The 19,631-nt window shown below is 41.8% G+C and overlaps 1 protein-coding gene across 27 annotated transcripts in view; it reads right to left on the bottom strand.

Annotated features, from left to right (window-relative positions):
* Positions 1-12,285: 12,285 nt before the first annotated feature.
* LOC126183843 (myosin heavy chain, muscle) overlaps positions 12,286-19,631 on the bottom strand; it is a 46,685-nt gene continuing 39,339 nt past the window's right edge. For 25 of the 27 annotated variants that reach the window (XM_049926111.1, XM_049926130.1, XM_049926127.1 and 22 more), the window contains exons 31-39: positions 19,413-19,609; positions 18,916-19,265; positions 18,585-18,825; positions 17,887-18,028; positions 17,449-17,760; positions 16,391-16,558; positions 15,171-15,443; positions 14,871-15,023; positions 12,286-12,701 (exon numbers count right to left, since the gene is read on the bottom strand). In XM_049926111.1, the coding sequence (XP_049782068.1) occupies positions 12,618-12,701; positions 14,871-15,023; positions 15,171-15,443; positions 16,391-16,558; positions 17,449-17,760; positions 17,887-18,028; positions 18,585-18,825; positions 18,916-19,265; positions 19,413-19,609 (1,920 nt within the window). In that variant the 3' untranslated portion in view covers positions 12,286-12,617. Of the gene's footprint in view, positions 12,702-13,814; positions 13,869-14,870; positions 15,024-15,170; positions 15,444-16,390; positions 16,559-17,448; positions 17,761-17,886; positions 18,029-18,584; positions 18,826-18,915; positions 19,266-19,412; positions 19,610-19,631 lie in introns of all 27 variants that reach the window. The other 2 variants (XM_049926118.1, XM_049926119.1) reach the window with 2 other exon arrangements.

Raw genomic sequence — 19,631 nt, 5'->3', positions numbered from 1 at the left:
AGAAGTGGACAGCTGAGCAACTTTGAGTGTTCCTCATTGTTAGCAACTGTTCATAGCGCTGAATTTTGATAATATGTGGCCACAAATTCAGGTCATGAAATAGTATATAATTCTGATACGTGAATAAGAATCAAAGTTATGAGAGTGACATGTATTTATGCCCTGTATTGAGAGAGGCTGGGGCCTAGCTTGAGAGACATTATGTAGACTTCAGTGGGTCACAGAAACATGAATAACTCATTGGTGAACAGATCTTCTGAGGTGGTAGGAACAGCTAGTTGCATAGCATGTTTCTACCTGTTGGTGTCACTACAATGGTAGGCAGTAATGAGTCTATGCCACTTTAGTTGTCTACATACCGTTAGTATTACTGTAAGTAGCAGTGGTTAGCTCCCTGGAAGTTTAGCAACCAGGTTGGTGCCAACGCCACTTATGGTTGTCTCCAAATGTTTCCCAGAGGCATTAGTTCTGTAGCAGGAAAAATGTTCCAAAATTGTCATTTCCTAGACTGATAGTGCATTGATTGGAAACATAGTCTACAATTCACCTCCAAAACATGATTGCGAATGGCAGATAGCAAACCAAGCAAAGTGGTGCAGTGGTTAGCACACTGGACTCCCATATGGGAGGAGGACGGTTCAAACCTGCATCTGGCCATCCGGATTTAGGTTTTTTGTGATTTCCCTAAATTGCTTTGGGGGAATGCTGGGATGGTTCCTTTGAAAGGGCACAGCTGACTTCCTTCCCCATCCTTTCTAATCTGACAGGACTGATGACCTCGCTGATTGGTTCCCTCCCCTAAATCAACGAACCAATGGCAGATAGCAACATGAAATGTACAGATTGTGGATATTTTTCTGCTACGGTCACTTGGCACTTATGGTGTTAGGGCTAGGGGAGGAGGTCATGGGTTTTCATGAGTGAGACAAAATCTCAGGAATAGTATGGGGGACAGGTCAAATTTCTATGAAATATTGCAGACAGAAGAAGAAAAATCTGTGACAAGACTTTGGGTGCAAAGGAGAACAGTAGTATAAAGAGGTACTGGAATATAAAGAAAAAGTAGTGTGATTTATTTTTGGGAATTAGAAATGAAGAGAAAATAGTAATCATGAGTGCATAATAATAATAATAATAATAATAATAATAATAACAATAATGATTTGATAAGTTTAAAGTGCACGCAAGATATTGACACAAAATGAGTTGGATGCCAACCCATGAAGTCAGCTAATTGCACAGTTAATATTCTTGATCAATGGACAATATGTTGTGGTGTCACCGCCAGACAACACACTTGCTAGGTGGTAGCCTTTAAATCGGCCACGGTCCATTAGTATACTTCGGACCCACATGTTGCCGCTATCAGTGATTGCAGACCGAGCGCCACCACACGGCAGGTCTAGAGAGACTTCCTAGCACTCGCCCCAGTTGTACAGCTGACTTTGCTAGCGATGGTTCACTGACTACATACGCTCTCATTTGCAGAGACAACAGTTTAGTATAGCCTTCAGCTACGTCATTTGCTACGACCTAGCAAGGCGCCATATTCTTCAAGAATGTATTATGAACAGATAATATTGTGAATCATGTACTGTCAAGAGTGACGTTCATCATTAATGGATTAAAGTTAAGTATCAAACTACTTACGTCCATTTTCTGAACTCTTATTCCTTGTCATGTTCCAGACCTCACGTCAGTATAGTTCTTCCCTCCTCACACCAGCCTGCGTGAGCTAAAATGCGTGCATTTCGGCCTCCAGTTGTAACACGGTGTTGGCTCTTCTGCCAACACAACATATGTGAATTACAGTTGTAATATGAAATGTGAGTTAAGGAACTAGTTACAATGAAGAAATATGAGCAGAAGATCACTTTGGTTCCAGACCAAAATACATGTATGGCACATAATCTGAAGGAAATGATAATTGAAACAATAACAAGATAAAAAATTAAAGTATAGCTGAATTTACTCTAATTAAAAATAATACTGTGATATAGCACTGCAGTGAAGGGAAAATAATTTAAATTTTAATTCAAATTAAACAATTGTTGCAAATAATGAGAATATTAACAGATGCTTCAGGAGAGCTTAAGAAATCTGGAAACTAAAATGTTGTGTTGAAATAATTATAAGACATAAGAAGAAGCCATGCAAGGAAGACATAATGGATAAATCAACAACTAATTTATTCATTTCTAAATTAATAAATGACTGGAAATTGTAACAAATTTATGAAAACAATCACAACCTAGTTGTTGAATTTTGCTGCTAACAAAGCTGCAAAGTACTGTAGAATGTCATAATATAGGCTAAGCAAAGCATTAAATCAAGATAATAGTGACTCTCAGAAAAAAAGCCATTATGTTGTTCATAATGTAACAAGTTTCAGGACAGAAAGTAGGTGCTCCAAATATTTCACCTTGTCCATGTGAAAATGAAACTATTAGTGTACGGTACCATTAGAGTTGTACAAATTATTTAATGACCACTTTGTGTTAATCCCTTGCAGCTTAAATAAAATTTTTCTTGGAAAGACAAGTTTAAAATATTATGATCCAACAGAGTTATGTCACATGCAGTTGCAGGAAACATGCAGTTGCAAGAAACAAACTGGAAGGGTGACATTGACTCAATTACTAAATCATCAAAGAGTAAATATCTGAAGAGGTCGGATATACACTAATGGAAAAAATCACAATACCAAAAAAATTAATGTAGAGTAATGAAGTTTTGGGAATACATTTTTCTCGGTAACATATTTCAGTGGTTAAGATTGCAAGATCACAGTTTAATGTAAGTGTGAGATAAGCCATTGCAAATGTGAAATGCTAGTACATTAATAACTGGTGTAACCATGAGAATGTAGAGTGCAAATGGGCACACATTATGTCGTACAGGTGGCGGATGTCAAGTTTGTGGGATGGAGTTCCATGACTGTTGCACTTGGATTGGTCAATACAGGGACGATTAATGCTGTTTGTGGATGATGCTGGAGCTGTCATCTGATGATGTCCCATATGTGCTCAATTGGAGACAGAGCTGGTGATCAAGCAGATCAAGGCAACATGTTAACTCTCTGCAGAGCAAGTTGGTTACAACAGTGGTATGTGAGTAGGTGTTATCCTGTTGGGAAAAACTCCCCAGAATGATGGTCATGAATAGCAGTGCAATAGGTCGAATCACCAGACTAACATGCAAATCTGCAGTCAGGATGCGTGGGATAAACGTGAAAGAGCTTCTATTGTCATACAAAGTTGCTGCCCGGACCATAACTCCAGGTATGGTCCAGTGTGACTAGCACGCAGACAGATTGGGTACAGGTCCTCAACTGGCCTCCTTCCAACCTACATACAGCCATCACTGGCACCAAGGCAGAACTGGCTTTCATCAGAAAACACAACAAACCTCCACCCTGACCTTTAATGAGCTCTTGCTTCACACCACTGAGGTCACAAATGGTGGTTTTTGGGTCAGTAGAATGCACATTTCAGGCCATCTGGCTCAGAGCTGTCCTCAAAGTAGCCAATTTGTAATAGTTCGTTGTGTCACCGTGGTGCCAACCACTGCTCAGATTGCTGCTTCAGATGCAGTATAATTGACACAGCTGTATGCCAATTATGACAGTCTTCCCTCTCGATAGTGCCAGTTGGCTGTCCAGAGCCTGGTCTTCTTGTGACCAGGTATAGGTCACGTGACCACCACTCCCAGCAACTGTATGCAGTGGCTACATTCCTGCCAAGTTTTTCTCCAGTATCACAGAAGGAACATCTGGCTTCTCATAGACCTATTACATGGCCTCATTCAAACTCAGTGAAGTGTCGATAATGGTATCCCTGTCACCTTAAAGGCTTTCTTGTCTAACATCAACTCACCATATCCAGTCTGAAAGATAACTAACTCTCATGACCATTTGGCACGTATTTAAAGGAACCTGATTTTCACCCTCATAGTGGTGTTAGTAGCACCACTTTTATGTGACTGGCATGACATTTGAATTGACATCATCTTTCAGGTGTAGATACATGCCCACCAGCTTTCATTTAATATTGCACAACTCCTTCTCAGTGCAGAAAAAATGTTCCCATGAGTGTATTATCAAGTAGCCTTATTGTGCTCAGCACATCATACATTTGTGATGTAGTTAGTTACCTGTTCAATGTGTCTTTCAGGTCTAATCAGCTTCTAGACAGATTAATATATTCTATAGTGGTAAAGCTCTGTAATTTGGCTGCATGGCTGAACCGACCAACCACCATGTGATCCTCTGCCAGTGGTGTCACTGGATGCAGAATGGAGGGGCGTGGGGTTAGCTCACTGTTCTCCTCATCATTGGCAGCTTTTGTGACATTGGAGTCACCATTTCTCACTCAAGCAGCTCCTCAATTGTCGTCACAAGGCTGAGTGCAAGCTGTTCCAGTCTGGCCACCGAGGAAAAACCTTTACAGTACTGGGAACAGAATATCGTACCTCCAAATATCAGCTGACCACTGATCTATGGAGGCAGATTAATTTTTAGTATAATTACTTTATCAAATGAGGTAGTATGACCAGTTACAGGTCACTTTCATTACTTCATTTTTTTAAGAATACATTTTGTAAATGAGTCATAATGTACCACAGTGTCAATTACTAATGTTAGATTTACAACATCGCTTTCAGAAAGGGGCAGCAACAGAAAATGCAATTTATTTTTCTCTTTGTGTGAAGTACTTTCAAGATTGAATGAGAAGTGGAGAATAATTTGTATCTCCATTGATTTAGGAAGACCTTATATTACATTGGCTGTACTAGTATTTTTCCTGTGAGATGGAGTATTATGGACTTGTGTTTCTTTCATATATGGAAAGTAGAATGCTTTTAAGGGCATTTTCCTGTGCAAAGAACAAGAAAGAAATATGAATCCGAGTGGGATGTTGTAAAAGGGGCCACATAGTTTCTTTAGGTTTCTGTTCTTGGTTCACTGTGTAGATATACATATCAATGATCTGTCAGCACCATAACATAGGATACAAATATTTCTTTCTATTTGAGATTCAGGCAACTGTCATTATGAAAGACATGGAACAGAAAGAATGTAAATTGTTTAGCAAATAGGGTAATTAGTAACATTAACAGGTGGCTTGCAGAAAAAGGATTGTCGTTTATCTCCAATAAAACACGGTGCATAAAATTTTTGCTGAAGAACCCTCATTATAGTGAAATTTCATTATGACTAGATGAAAGATTACTCAATGGAACCAAATATTTGAAATCCTAATGGGAAAAAAATCCAAAGGTAAGAAGGTAGGTTACTGCAGTGCATATCACATCTGTGTTTATAAAGAGCACTGGTTTCATTCAGGTTTAGAACACCTTCAGATATGTTATGGCATTTAGTCAAATACCGGCACACCAGTTGAGAAAGATAGGACAAAGAGGGCTGTGACAGGATGTCAGCCAATTGCACGCTGACCGAACCCTCTCCAGGACGACAATGCGACAGCTGCGGCCTCTATGCAAAGAGGACATAAGCGCTGCACCAAACTGGTTGTGGCCCAGTCAAAGAGAAGCTTCAAGACTAGCAACCTGAATAGAAGCATCAACTGTATTACTTCACTTGTATTAGGATTGGTCATACTGAAGAACTTTGCTTATTTTGCATATCACCCTTTGCTTGCGACACATCTGTGTAACACAAAGTTAAGTGTTATAATTGCTCATTTTGTAATAAACTTCATTAATATGATTTGTTTGAATGCAGGTTTCCTAGACACCCCATTTTTGATGACTAGGCAGCATTTAACAAGATTTATTATAGTTGCAGAGCAACCCCTCAGTTGTGTGTGTCATGCTCAGCCTTCATCAGTCTCAATGGGGTAACCTGCAGAGGCTGTCACAGAACATATAACTGATGAGCTGCTGTGCAGCAACAATACATCTGAATATGTTCTCTATGTGGATGAACCTGGCAGTTGTTATAAACCCAAATGGGACAATGGACTGCAATAAATAAATATTAGACTAGTAGTTGTCACACATGTATATCTTCACTTGACTTTTATCAAGTTTTAACAAAGATTAGGATTTTACATCCTTTTGATGGTGTCATTCGCCTGTGGGCTGAGGATGACATGGTGGCTGGTTGGTACCTTTGGGTCTTCATGGTCTGTTTGGGAAGAGATTAGTTTTAGTTAGTGATGGTGTCCTTAGTAGAAATGGAAGAGAAATTTGAATATTACGAAAAGGGAGAACTAACTGGTCATGTATGTTTAAAAAAATCATACTGATGATACTTTAATTAATGTAGGGAAACCACAGGAAATGTAAACATGGATGGACAGATCGGGATCTGAACTGTGTTCCTCTTGATGGTATCGTATTTTGAAGCAACATTCATAAATGATATTCTCAGACCAGAAAAAGATGATCAGAATGATCTGCAATCCCCAACAATTAGTCTTTCCTTCCCATCCCATCTGATAAGTCTCTCCTGACCTGCAGTTCTGGGTGACTTTTCTGATTTTTACCCATTTTCCTAAACCTGACCAGTCCTTTTCCTTCGCCCCTCTTCCTTCCCCTTCAATCCTCCTGCCAGAAGAAGGAGTCACTGGTTCTGAAAGCTTGCAAACTTTTGTTACCTTTTATATGTATGTTTTCCTGCCGCTGTTTGGTGAGTAGATACTTTACCTATCCATTATGAACCTTTGGATGCATGATGGGGGCCTTTCAGGCCTGGGAGTGAATTAATCACCCATTTAATTATATTAAAATCACATATAATTGAACCTTACTTTATGTAATCCTTAATAATACATTTATGATTAAGAAACACAATAAAGTTGTATTTAATGTTGCAAAGATTTTATGAAATCAATGTTTTCTTAATGCTGTGCGCATAATGCATGAAGGGGGCCGTTCAGGCCTGATGTAATCTAATGGTTGAGTGAGCACGTTTCTCCCAGTTTATGAATGTTGGTATCTGGGATATTTTTATACTGGCATTTGTTGCACAGGTCAGAATCCAGCAACAAAAATAATGGACTTACTACTCATTGTAGAAGCTGACCTTAAATGTGAAAGAAGTCGCTCTCATAGCTGATGTAAGCAATTGTGTTTGTTATTCTCTCTGTTTTCCTTTCTTCTCTCTTCCTCTTACAAAGTAATTATTTGAACTCTGTTTCTAATCAAGGAACATTTTTTTCTTACAGTATGGAATCATGCTGTATATCTCAAAAGACAGACCGTAATTCTGCTGTAAATACGGATGATCCAAATGCTTCAATGATTATTTCTGAATGGTTGGACAAATGTGAATCTAGTATTACTTCCAAAGATGAAACTGATCCTGCATATACACCTTTGTCAGACAGCTCAGTATCTGAAGATAGTAGTAATGAATATTCTGATGTAAATGAAGTAAGCTTATCAACAAAAATCTGGCCCAGTAACAGACAGCCGCCAGCAAATTCAAATAATGTAGCAAGTACACAACTGCCTGCAAACTTTTTTATTGGGTGTGATGGGACTCAGTGGAGCAAAACACTGCCTCCTTCTATCAGAACACTTATGCATAATATAATGAAAATTTCTCCAGCTCCTGTTAGGGGAAGTCACACACAAATACCAAAAGATGCTTGGAGTTACTTCATCACAAATAATATTGTAGATGAAATAGTCCATTGCACAAATCTGCAAGGACAATGCTCAGCAGCTAGAAAAGGTCAAACATGGCATAAGCTGAGATGTTCCTATAAGCAAATTATTTCATGACTCTTCTGGCAACCCTGTTTATATGGCAACTTTTTCTATAAACAGGTTTGAAGAAATAAGGAGAGCCATAAGGTTCGATGATAGATGCACTCCACAAGCTAGGAGCCATGACGATAATATGGCAGCTTTTTGCAATGTGTGGGAACTATTCATAAGCAACTGCAGGCAGTAGTTTCATCCAGGAGAGAGCTGCATAATAGATGAACAGCTAGTGTCTTTCAGAGGGCATTGTAAATTTCTACAGTTTTTTTCCAGCAAACCAGGAAAATATGGAATAAAGATATTCTGGCTCTGTGACTCTTTGACATCATATGCTATAGATTGGCTAGTGTACTCAGGAAAAACTCTAGATCACCCTTGTGCTAATAATTGCAGCTCATGTGGTCTGGCAAAGACACTCAGAGGGAGCTCAACCAACACCACAATGGACAACTACTTTACTGGAGTTTCTCTGTTTCAAAATATATTGAAAGATAAAATAACAGGAGTTGGCACTCTTCTTCATAACAAACCGCAAATTCCACCTGAAATGAAACCATGTAAGACACAAGAGATTTTATCTTCAACATTTGGATTCAGAGATGATTTGACTACTGCGAGTTACATACCAAAGAAGAATAAGAATGTGGTGCTGCTGCTAAGTTCCATTCATCATGACACCACAATTGATGAGATTCATAAAAAGAAGACACCAGAAATGATTCTATTTTATAAGAAAACAAAATCAGTTTTAGATTCTCTTGATCAAAAGGTTTGTACATACACTTGCAAAAGACAGACAAGGAGATGGCCATTTGTATTATGAGATTTGCAAAAGACAGACAAGGAGATGGCCATTTGTATTATGAGATAATGTAATGGATGTAGCAGCAAAAAATGCTGTCTGTTTATTCACAAAACAAGATCCTGAATACCACAATGGAAAATCACATAAAAGGAGGCTTTTCTTGAAAGACTTGCCCCTACAAATTATTCGTTCACATATGGAGTCCAGAGCCAAAACTCGAAATTTGCAAAGAAATGTCATACAAGCATTGGCTAGATGTGGCAGCAAAAGGTACCAGGAAATGGAGATCAACCACCAAAGAAAAAGGCCCAGAAGAAAATGTTTTTTGTGCCCACATGACCTGAAATGGAAAATTGCTCAGTGTTGTTCAAAATGTTCTAACAATGTGTGCAATGAACATAGTGTGCTTGTGTGTGAAGGTTGTTTCCAGTAATGTGTAAAACTTAGGGACAGGCCGCCTAATCTTTATATGCTGTGTATCTCAATTTTGGAGTGCCCATGTTATATGCAACGTAGCCATTTTCTTTCTTTCTATTTTGTATTTGGATGCTTTATGCATACTGATTTGCATTGTACCTCTTCAATCTATAGCATTCATAGTTTATTTGAATACCAATAAAAGTTATTGTAAACAATAATAATAAAATTAGTAATCATAAAATTAAAACTTATTCTACTGAAATTATTGTCCACACCTTTTCTTTAATATTTTTCTAACTAAACTACCTACAGACATGTTTTATAACAGTAAGATTTCATAATAAATAATGTAACAAAGCTGGAGAATAATCAGATTTGTGGAAACCTGAATGGGGGCTTCTGAGGCCCCCATTAACGTCAGTCCGAACGCTCATGCATCCAAGGGTTAAACAAACAATTTAAAATGAAATAAATCTTCTGTAACTGTTATACACTGCTCTGCAGGTTTCATTATCAACAGACTTTGGGCAGGACTTAAAGATGGCAGTGATACATCAAAGATTGTCAATTTCAATTTCAAAGGCTTACTTCCAGTACAGTTATTTGTTTATAGTCCTTCATAGTGCTATAATACACACATCTATATACTATTACAAATTTCTTGTTTTTTAATCCCCCCTCTCTAAATTGTATATGTAGTAACACGCTACATGACTTTGACACAAATGGTTGCCCAGAACCTAAATAAATAAATGAAAGTAGGTAACATGATAACAACAATGTTGTTAACAATAAGACAATTGATATCAGTAAATATGGCAAGCAGAGTTCTGGTACAATTTAAATAATTTAGGAGTAAAAGGGACCACTCCTCCTCTTCCCATTCTCTCACACGTGTGCGCGCCTGCTCATGAAATCATGGTTTGGGAAGGGGTTAATGGACAGAGGAAGGGGAGACTGTTGGGTAGAGGGTGTGGGTGTAGTGGATTAGCAGAGATCCAGGCCAAGGGATTACAGCAGCAAAGGACATGTCAAAAGGCCAGCTCCCACCTGAATAGTTCAGAAAAGCTGGTGCTGGAGGAAAGGATGCAGATGGCTTGGCTGTGAAGCTGCCATTGGACTAGAGAATGTTGTGTTCAGCAGCATGTTCTGGCACTGCATGGTCAAGCCTGTTGACTCTATTTCCTTGTGTGTGTGTGTGTGTGTGTGTGTGTGTGTGTGTGTGTGTGTGTGTGCATAGCATGAATTAAGACAGCTCTACAGATTTTTTGTCTGGTACAAGTTTGAGAATTTGTGAGGAAAGTATTGAATAGTATATGGATTTTAAATTCATGGATCTCCTTCTATGAGATATTTTTTATATTCCTTATGGGAGGCATTTCTTATATTTATCCTAAAGGGTTATACAATGGCAAGTGAAGTTCACAGCTACAGTATATAGCTAATTAATAACACAAAGTAAGGGAGTAAATGCTTTTAAGTGAAGAAACACCTGTTCATGGATACTGAGCAATGGAAACTAAAAGGTAAGGTTGGAATTTAACATACCATTGATATTGGTTTAAACAGAGATGAAGCACAATCTTGTATTGGATTAGAATGAGGAAATTTGTCAGTTGTGTCCTTTTTAAGGAATTATTCTGGAATTTATCTCAAGTTCCTTGGAGAAACTATGGAAGAACTGAGTCAGATTAGTCAGATAGGAATTTTATCCTTAGATCTCATGAATATGAGGCCAAAGTCTCAATCATTGCACCACAACATACAGTTACTGAAAAGTGCAAGAACATAGTTGTGTGTCATTTTCTTGGAACCCAGTATTACCTATACAGAATACAGTGATACACTGTATGTTGCCTATGCATGTACCATGCTGAGATGTGTATCATCACAGGAGAAACAATGAAACAGCAGTAGTGATCAGATTGGTCCTTTGTATGAAGCTTACGTCATTTCAACAGGGTCACGTGGCAAAGTGTAATAACTGTACATGTCTTTGTGAATAGTTAACAGTCATTTGTAACATACCAAAGGCTAAATTTATGCTGAAATCTACAGCTACTTACATTTTCCACAAACCACATTATGGTGTGCAGTGGAGAGTACCTTGTACCACTACTAGTCATTTCCTTTTCTGTTCCTCTCAGAGACAGAGTACAGGGTCCTTATGCAAAATGTATGTTGGCAGCAGAAGAATCATTCTGTAGTCAGCCTCAAATGTTGATTCTCTACATTTCCCCAATGGTGATCCTTGAAAAGAATGCCACTTTCCCTCCAGTAATTCTGATTTAAGTTCCCAAAGCGTCTCCATAATACTTGCATATTGTTTGAACCTTCTGGTAACAAATCTAGCAGCTAGCCTCTGAAATGCTTCAGTGTCTTTCTTTAATCCTTCCTGGTACAGATCACAAACACTCAAAAGGAACTCAGCAATGGGTTGCACTAGTGTCCTACGTGCGGTCTCCCTTACAGATAAACCACACTTTCCTAAAAGTCTCCCAATAAATCAAAGTTGACCAATCACCTTTCCTACTACAATCTTTACATATCTCATTCCATTTCAAATTGCTTTGCAACATTATACCTTGATATTTAATCAATGTGACTTTGTCAAGCAGCACACTGCTAATACTGTACTTGAAGGCTATGGGTTTGTTTCTCCTACTCATCTGCATTAGCTTACATTTTTCTACATTTATTGCTAGCTGTGATTCATCTTGCCAACTAGAAATTTTGTCTAAGTCATTTTGTATCCTCCTGCAGTCACTCAATGAGGACACCTCCCCATACACCACATCATTAGCAGCCATAGACTGTTGCTTACCCTGTCTGCCAGCTCATTTATGTATAAATAAAATAAAAATGATTGCCTTTTGGTAGCCCAGAACTGACCAGTCCAATGCAGCTGTGTTTGCATAAACATGTGTGTCTATTTTGGAAGAAGGCTTTCTCGCAAAAAGCTTATGTGTTTAGTAGTCTTTTTTGTGCCCATCTGCAACTCAACATCTTTGCTTTGGTGAGCAGCAATCCATCCTTTTCATAATATTTCATAAACCTTGAAATATTCTAGACATATTGTATTTGTAGCTGGTTGTGGAATGAGTTTTGCATGTAAGACCTTAATAGCAAATGTTTCATTGTGTGTGTATTTGAATTTATATTTACTGAAGTCTTCTGTCTTTCTTTGCATGTTTACTTTACTAAAAATCAACTGAGTGTGAATATAAGTTTTCATATTGGCACAGAGTCTTACACTCTTCAAAGTTAAGTTACTTCAACAAAGGGTATAGGTAGTGATAACTTTTCTACAAATAAGAATGCTCACAGAATAGCAAAATTAGTTCTTTATTGGTTCCTTGAGTAGCCACGTACATTAAGTGATCAGTCACACAAGTTAGTCGAGCCAGGGACCAGAATCGAACGAAGAATTAGGGCTGATTTGAACGTGTCTGCTTCTTTGGCAAAGGTCTGGCTCACTAGTATGACAATCTCACTTATCCCACGTGACACGATGATAATATGGAATAAGTATACATATACATATACGAGCAAGTATACATATATATAGCTTAAATATATTTATTGACAAACAAAATATAAAATAAAATATTTTCAAGCTTCCATCATATAACTGCATGGCACTCCCAAATGCTGGTCATTAGAATTCGCCTTCAGGATGGAGGTCGAATCGTGGTGGGAAGGCGTTGCCATCCAGTTGCGGCCTGATGGCGGGCCGGTGTGGCTGCAACATAAGACATCTACGTCAGCACTGCGTACACAACTTTCTATCTTATTTACTGGATGCTAGCATCATTTACGCTTTTTCCTTGTACTGAGGGGGCATCTTTCACTCCAGAAAGCAGAGTTGTGATACACAAATCTGTTGATTATTTGAAAGACTTTGATTAAGATGTCAATCTATTTAATTTTGTAAACTTTCTGAATTTTACTGCAATAATTCCTCAGAAGAAACTATTAACACACTGCAGCTATTTAAACTCTCATACACAATCACTCTCTGCAAGACCTCACATCTTCTGTCTTTCATCCATTAATGAACCACATTCTTGTGCTTTTGTATATTTGGTCATAACTGTACAGTAGGAGCCCAGAAACAGCTTCCAAGAATGTCAAAAAAAGGAACCAACAAACTGCACACCACAGCATACACTGTTACAAAAAGTCGTCAGGTTATAGGCATTCCATGAAGGGATAAGTGTGGAGCAATATTCTCTGTAAAAATATAGTGTTTTTGGAAACTTTTTATTGGCTTCAGTAATTTGAAAGTAATAGGCATCTGGGACGAAAAAGAACTGCGAAACCAGTGAGTTAGTTAAAGATAGTGAATGGTCACTGCCATTCCCAAAGAGAGAACGTTTATATAGTTGTACTGAAGCCATTCTGTTCCAACGTATCACTGTACTGTTTAGGAAAACACCACTTTAAGCATTTCTGTACAAAGCAATCATTCAAACCACACGTAAAACTATAGTCGCTTTCCAAGCAAACTTGGAGTCTCAGGTGTCCTCGAAGGCCATGCTTTATGTAAACCATTTTCAGGCAATATCGGTCATGCGAACGGGGAAGGCACAATTAAAACGACTGCGTAGCTCTCCGCAGCAATACCGAGGCTGAGGAATGCGAGAAATTTCTCAGTGAGTGCAAAAAATATAAGATTTTTTACTCGTGTTGAGATATTTGCAGGAGGCTGATGCACGTCTCACGTGTGTATTGTGGGAAGACACGAGGAGTCATGCTGAGCCTGGGGAATGTCACTAGGGCCGCTTGCCTGATGTGTGACACGAGCATTCAGGAAGGACACACAACCAACACAAGAGCGCTTACAAGCACTTACAAGGTAGCCCACCGTTTACTCGGCAGCAGGAATCTTGCGACCCTTGGCCGCTGGCTGCAGAACAAAAACAAACTCCATTCTAGCACTTCCCAAAATACTGCATTTTTTCTATATTACTAAATATGAAAAATAAAACGAGATGTTTACTGTTGATTTAAATTTTGTTTAAAGTAGTCTTAAGAGCATACAAGATTTTATTTATCTTAAAACATTATGCAATCCTACGAAATATTTATAAAGTACTGTATCTTCGATAATTTAGTAATGACTTAAGCTACCACCATTACTTTTATTGCCACTGAAAGCTGTTCTTTCATTTTCTCTCCTGCCAAGTTTGGTTCCACGAGGAACAACATAACGTACGACTATTTTCTAATTCAGTAGCCTATTTGTAGACTTGAGGGCAGGAATCTGTTTACGAAAATGTCTAAGTTAGTTTCCAAGAGATTTTACGGGTCTATTTGCTAGTGCCTATCAGTTTAGAATTTCGAAGACTATGCCTACAGTCGAGCTCCTGACGAAACTTCCCCCCTCTGCCTGCGGTCGATGGAATGACGATGATGATGAGGACGACACATCAACACCCAGTCATCTCGACGCAGGAAAAAAATCCCTGACCCCGCCGGGAACCGAACCTAGGAGACCGTGCTCGGGAAGCCAGTACGCTACCGCGAGACCACGCGCTGCGAATTCTAGATGTGTACTAAATTATATTCCTTTGTAAGTACTCGCCCGTAATGGGGATGAATGATGATGAAGACGACACAACACGCAGTCATCTCAAGGAGGAAAAAAATCCCTGACCCCGCCGGGAATCTAACCCAGGACCCGCTGCTCGGGAAGCGAGAACGCTACCGCGAGACCACGCGCTGCGGATTCTAGAAGTGTACTAAATTACATTCCTTTGGTGTAAGTACTCGCTGCCGATGTTTCGATTGAAATCTTACTGGATATTACTATAATGTTCTCAGATAAATAACTGCGCCATCTGCATGCAGTCTGAGATTGCGACGAATCTCGCTGAAGTCACTGATAAACGAAATGAAGTGTACTCACGGGTGGGCTGAGTGCACGAGCGGCGGAGCCCCCGCGGCCCTTGGCACGGTACTTAGCGATGGCCTGCTCAGCCAAGTCTGCACGCTCTTCCGCTTCCTCCAGTTCCTGCTGTGCCTTGCGGAACTTGGCCAAGTTCAGGGCTGCAATCTCCTCCTGCAACACACGTCACCGTTACCGTCCCATGCTCCTGCGTTTGGACAGCTGTTTGCAGGATAAAAAAGTCTTTTCGTTTAAAATTAAGTTCGAGACAGTTGCGAGAGGCTAAACAGATTTGACAAGGTGTGCAAATTTGCTACTTACGGCTTCTTCTATCTGCCTCTTGTAGGTCTTGATCTTCTGCTGCAGCTTGTCGACCAGGTCCTGCATGCGCTCGTGGTTCTTGCGGTCCTCCTCTGCCTGGAAGCTGAGCTCCTTGATGCGGCGCTCGCTCTTGCGCAGGTTCTTCTGTGCGTCCGCGTGCCTCCTCTGTTCGCCATCCAGTTCGTTCTCCAGCTCCCGTACGCGCTGTTCCAGTTTCTGGATTGCCTTCTTGCCACCCTTGAGAGCGTTCGCCTCGGCTTCGTCCAATCGTACCTGCAGACGAGTGCCACAACCTTCGTTAGTCTCCTGGGGAAAATTCTATAATGTCGAGAACGAGAACAATTTAAATTTGACTGCCTTAACGAACCTCGGGGAAGATCAGTTTGGATTCCGTGGAACACGTGAGGCAATGCTGACCCTGCAACTTATCTTAGAAGAAAGATTAAGGAAAGGCAAACCTACGTTTCTAGCATTTGTAGACTTGGAGAAAGCTTTTGACAATGTTGATTGGAATACTCTCTTTCAAATTCTGAAGGTGGCAGGGGTAAAATACAGGGAGCGAAAGGCTATATACAATTTGTACAGAAACCAGATGGCAGTTATAAGAGTCTTGGGACATGAAAGGGAAACAGTGGTTGGGAAGGGAGTGAGACAGGGTTGTAGCCTCTCCCCGATGTTATTCAATCTGTATATTGAGCAAGCAGTAAACGAAACAAAAGAAAAATGTGTTCTGAGACATCGAAGGATCACCAATTTAGTATTGGAGGGCAGCGTGGAGGCTAAAAATCGTAGAGGGAGACCAAGAGATGAATACACTAAACAGATTCAGAAGGATGTAGGCTGCAGTAGGTACTGGGAGATGAAGAAGCTTGCACAGGATAGAGCAGCATAGAGAGCTGCATCAAACCAGTCTCTGGACTGAAGACCACAACAACATCAACAGAGCTATTTCAATCGGAGAGGTGAGAAATGGAGTTGAGGCCTAAAATGAAGCTGCTTTCTATATATCCGTATGAAAAAAAAGAAAGAAAATTGAGAGCTTTCTCGTGAAACTCTAGTGATACATAGGGACAATATTTACGGAGTTCTGTTTGAGCAACAGAAAACGTCCACAAAAATGCTGAAGCTATGTACAAGGAAGTTATGAAGGCAGAGGCGGTTGGAGCTGCCACTGGACGGACGAACAGGTACCATTGGGCCAGAGAGCCTGCGACTCGTACCTGGAGTTCCTTGATCTGCTGCTCGAGGGCTTTCCTCAGCTTCTCCTGCGTCTGCGCGTGGTCCTGCTCGGCACGGAGCTCGTCAGCCAATCGCGCTGCGTCCACCATCGCCTTCTTCGCCTTCTCCTCGGAGTTCTTGGCCTCGTTCAGCAGCTCGTCCAGGTCAGACTGCGAGCAAAAAATCCACTCAATGTAGCTTCGTATTTCTTACAAGTAACTCAGCTCTTTCACTATTTAATAATGCACTCTTTTACAGAATATTCCAGAAAAGAATATAACCTCACGACTAGTTGCTTGGTTGGTAAAATATCTGTGTAGATCTCAGGGATATTTTTCTCGGTAAACAGTTTGTTTAACTGATGTCTCTGGTTAACTGAGATGCTCGATAGGCTAAGACAGGATAATCTGGAAGTTAGATGTCAAATGCTCGTACCAAAATTTTGAATTGCATTCATTGTGTGTCGTTACTCTGTTTGTCGTTCTAACAAGTAGTACAGTAATAATTTAGGGCTTGTAGAAATCTTTCTTAGTTCTGAAGTACACCCCTTTAGTGAATTCTTTGTTTGGCTTGTGCCTTTTTCCCGCAATGACGCAGGGTCGGCAAGGTTAACCGGATTTGCCGCCACCCCGTACCCCCCGGGACAGAATTAGCGTACCCCAACTGTCTGTGTCTAGTGTAATCCGTGGAATAGTACGAATGTGTTCAGATGTCTGCGAGCCGTGTAACTGAGGCGGGACGTGGGGACCAGCCCGGCGTTCACCTAGTAGGATGTGGAAAACCGCCTAAAAACTACACCCAGGCTGGCCGGCACACCGGCCTCCGTCGTTAAGCCGTAGGGCGGATTCGATGCGGGGCCAGCGCGCCTACGAGTCCAGGAAGCAGCGCATTAGCGCTCTCGGCTAACCTGGCGGGTACATCCCTGTAGTGAATATAAAGGTGAAAACAACGACAGTTCCTGGTGAGAGAACAGTAGTACGACATCTGTAGGCGAAGACAGTTTATTGTTTAAGTAACAGACCGGTTGGCCAAGTTAATCTGTGTAGGCAGTGCTACTTACGTGCAGGGTCTGCAGCTCGGACTCGAGCTTGCGCTTGGCGGCGGAGATGGAGGTGTTCTGCGCAGACAGCTCGTTGAGCTGCTCGTGCGCGTCGCTGAGCTCCTGTTCGGCCTGTCGGCGGCCGCGGTCGGCCTGCTCCAGCAGAGTGCGTGACTCTTCCAGCTCGTTCTGCAGCGCATTGGCGCGCCTCTCAGAGATGCCCAGCAGCTCCCTGGCGTCGTCGCGGGCTCGTTGCTCCTCCTCCAGGGCGGTCTGGATGTCCTTCAGCTGCTGCTGGTATCTCTTGATGTTCTTCTGCGCCTCAGCGTTGGCCTACGGAAACGGACAGGCAGCGATGTACTAGCGCTCGAGCCCGTAGCTAATGCAATGGCTCTCTGATGCAGTACTCGATATTAGTGACATCTGTGTCGGGACGTTGGATAAAAGAGGTATAATTACCTTGTTGGCGTGGTCCAGAGCGATCTCCAGCTCGTTGATGTCGGCCTCGAGCTTCTTCTTCATACGCAGAGCTTCAGCCTTGCCCTTTGCTTCAGCCTCCAAGCTGGCTTGCATGGAGTCGAGAGCACGCTGGTGGTTCTTCCTGTGGGAGAACATTGAACATCGAGTTTTTAGTACACCTGATCACTGATTCCCAAAAAAGTGGTCTGTGGATAAGAAAGTGGGGTGTAAACAAAGGCATTTCTAGTGCTCTGTCGAGAATCACATCCTTTTTCTGGCGTCCAGTTACGATCTATTTCACTATAGCTAATTCAATACACCCGAGGCTCTACCGCAACTGTGTTAATAGCCTAGCACCACTTTTACAATTTTCAGTGCTCTGTTTGGATACAGCAGAATGAAATCCAAACTGTTAAAGAATATATACTTAGCCCCTTAATGCTTCAAAAATGGTTCAAATGGCTCTGAGCACTATGCGACTTAACTTCTGAGGTCATCAGTCGCCTAGAACTTAGAACTAATTAAACCTAACTAACCTAGGACATCACACACATCCATGCCCGAGGCAGGATTCGAACCTGCGACCGGAGCGGTTGCTCGGCTCCAGACTGTAGCGCCTAGAACCGCACGGCCACTCCGGCCGGCTCTTAATGGAATGGGCTTGGAAATTCGATATGCCTACGTGTTGCTAATTTTACCTTGTGTTCTCGAATTCTTCCTCCTTCTCCTGGATGCGGCGGTCGATCTCCTGGCGCACCTGCGACAGTTCCAGCTGCGAGCGCAGCACCTTGTTCTCTTCCTGCTCCAGGGCGGCTTCGGCCTCCTCCAGAGCTGCCTGCAGCTCGTCCTTCTCGGCCTCCAGTCGCTTCCTTGCCTTCTCGATCTCGTGAATGTTGCGGCCACCCTCGCCGATCTGGTCCAGCAGATCTTTCACCTCGTCTGTAAGCAAGCACAGGCAATGCTCGTGTTAGGAAATGTAACGAGATTTTGAAAGTGATGGTGACGGTGCCGCATTCTGGTGGCACTTACCGGCCAAGTTCTTGTTCTCGCGACGCACTGCCTCCAGCTGCTCCTGGCCCTCCTCGTACGCTCCCTTGAGACGGAAGAGTTCGGTCGAGTAGTTGCGGCATTCCTTCTGGCTGGCGTCCAGCTCGGCAGCCAAGTCATCGACCTTGAGCTTCCATTCGCCAATGATCTTGTCGAAGGCCTTCTGCTTCTTCTCGGCAGCGTTCGCCAGGGCAGTAGCGCGGTCGACCTCCAGTTGCAGGTCTTCGACCTCAGTGGACAGACGCTGCTTGGTCTTCTCGAGAGCGACGACCTTCTGGTTCAGTGACTCGATGGTCTCCTCAGCTTCAGCAAGACGGGCCTGCAGCTTACGCCTGCACAAATAGTTGTACGACGGTTAGCTACTCAGTAATGTGAATGTGTTGTAGTATTTACAGCATAACAATTTGGTAGTATCTCTCGAGGTCTGCTGGTTTCAAAATGGAGAGTTTCTGGCGATGGCAGCAGCTGTAGGTACTTACTTGGCTTCCTCGAGCTCTTCGGCGCGAGCCACACCTTCGGACTCGTACTTGGAGCGCCACAGTTGTGCCTCGGCGTTGGCCTTGGACAGCTGCCTCTGGATGTCAGCCTTGGCTTCGGCTTCCTCTTCCAGCTGCTCGCGTACGTTGTCCAGGTCGTGCTCCAGGTTGCGGAACTTGCCCAGCAGTGTAGCGCGCTCCTGCAAAGTATAAAAAAGGAGT

The sequence above is a fragment of the Schistocerca cancellata genome, chromosome 4 (genome assembly GCF_023864275.1).
Source record: "Schistocerca cancellata isolate TAMUIC-IGC-003103 chromosome 4, iqSchCanc2.1, whole genome shotgun sequence".
In the NCBI taxonomy this organism is placed as follows: domain Eukaryota; kingdom Metazoa; phylum Arthropoda; class Insecta; order Orthoptera; family Acrididae; genus Schistocerca; species Schistocerca cancellata.
Note: the sequence above shows the minus strand (reverse complement) of the source record. Positions and strands in the feature narration are given on the sequence as shown.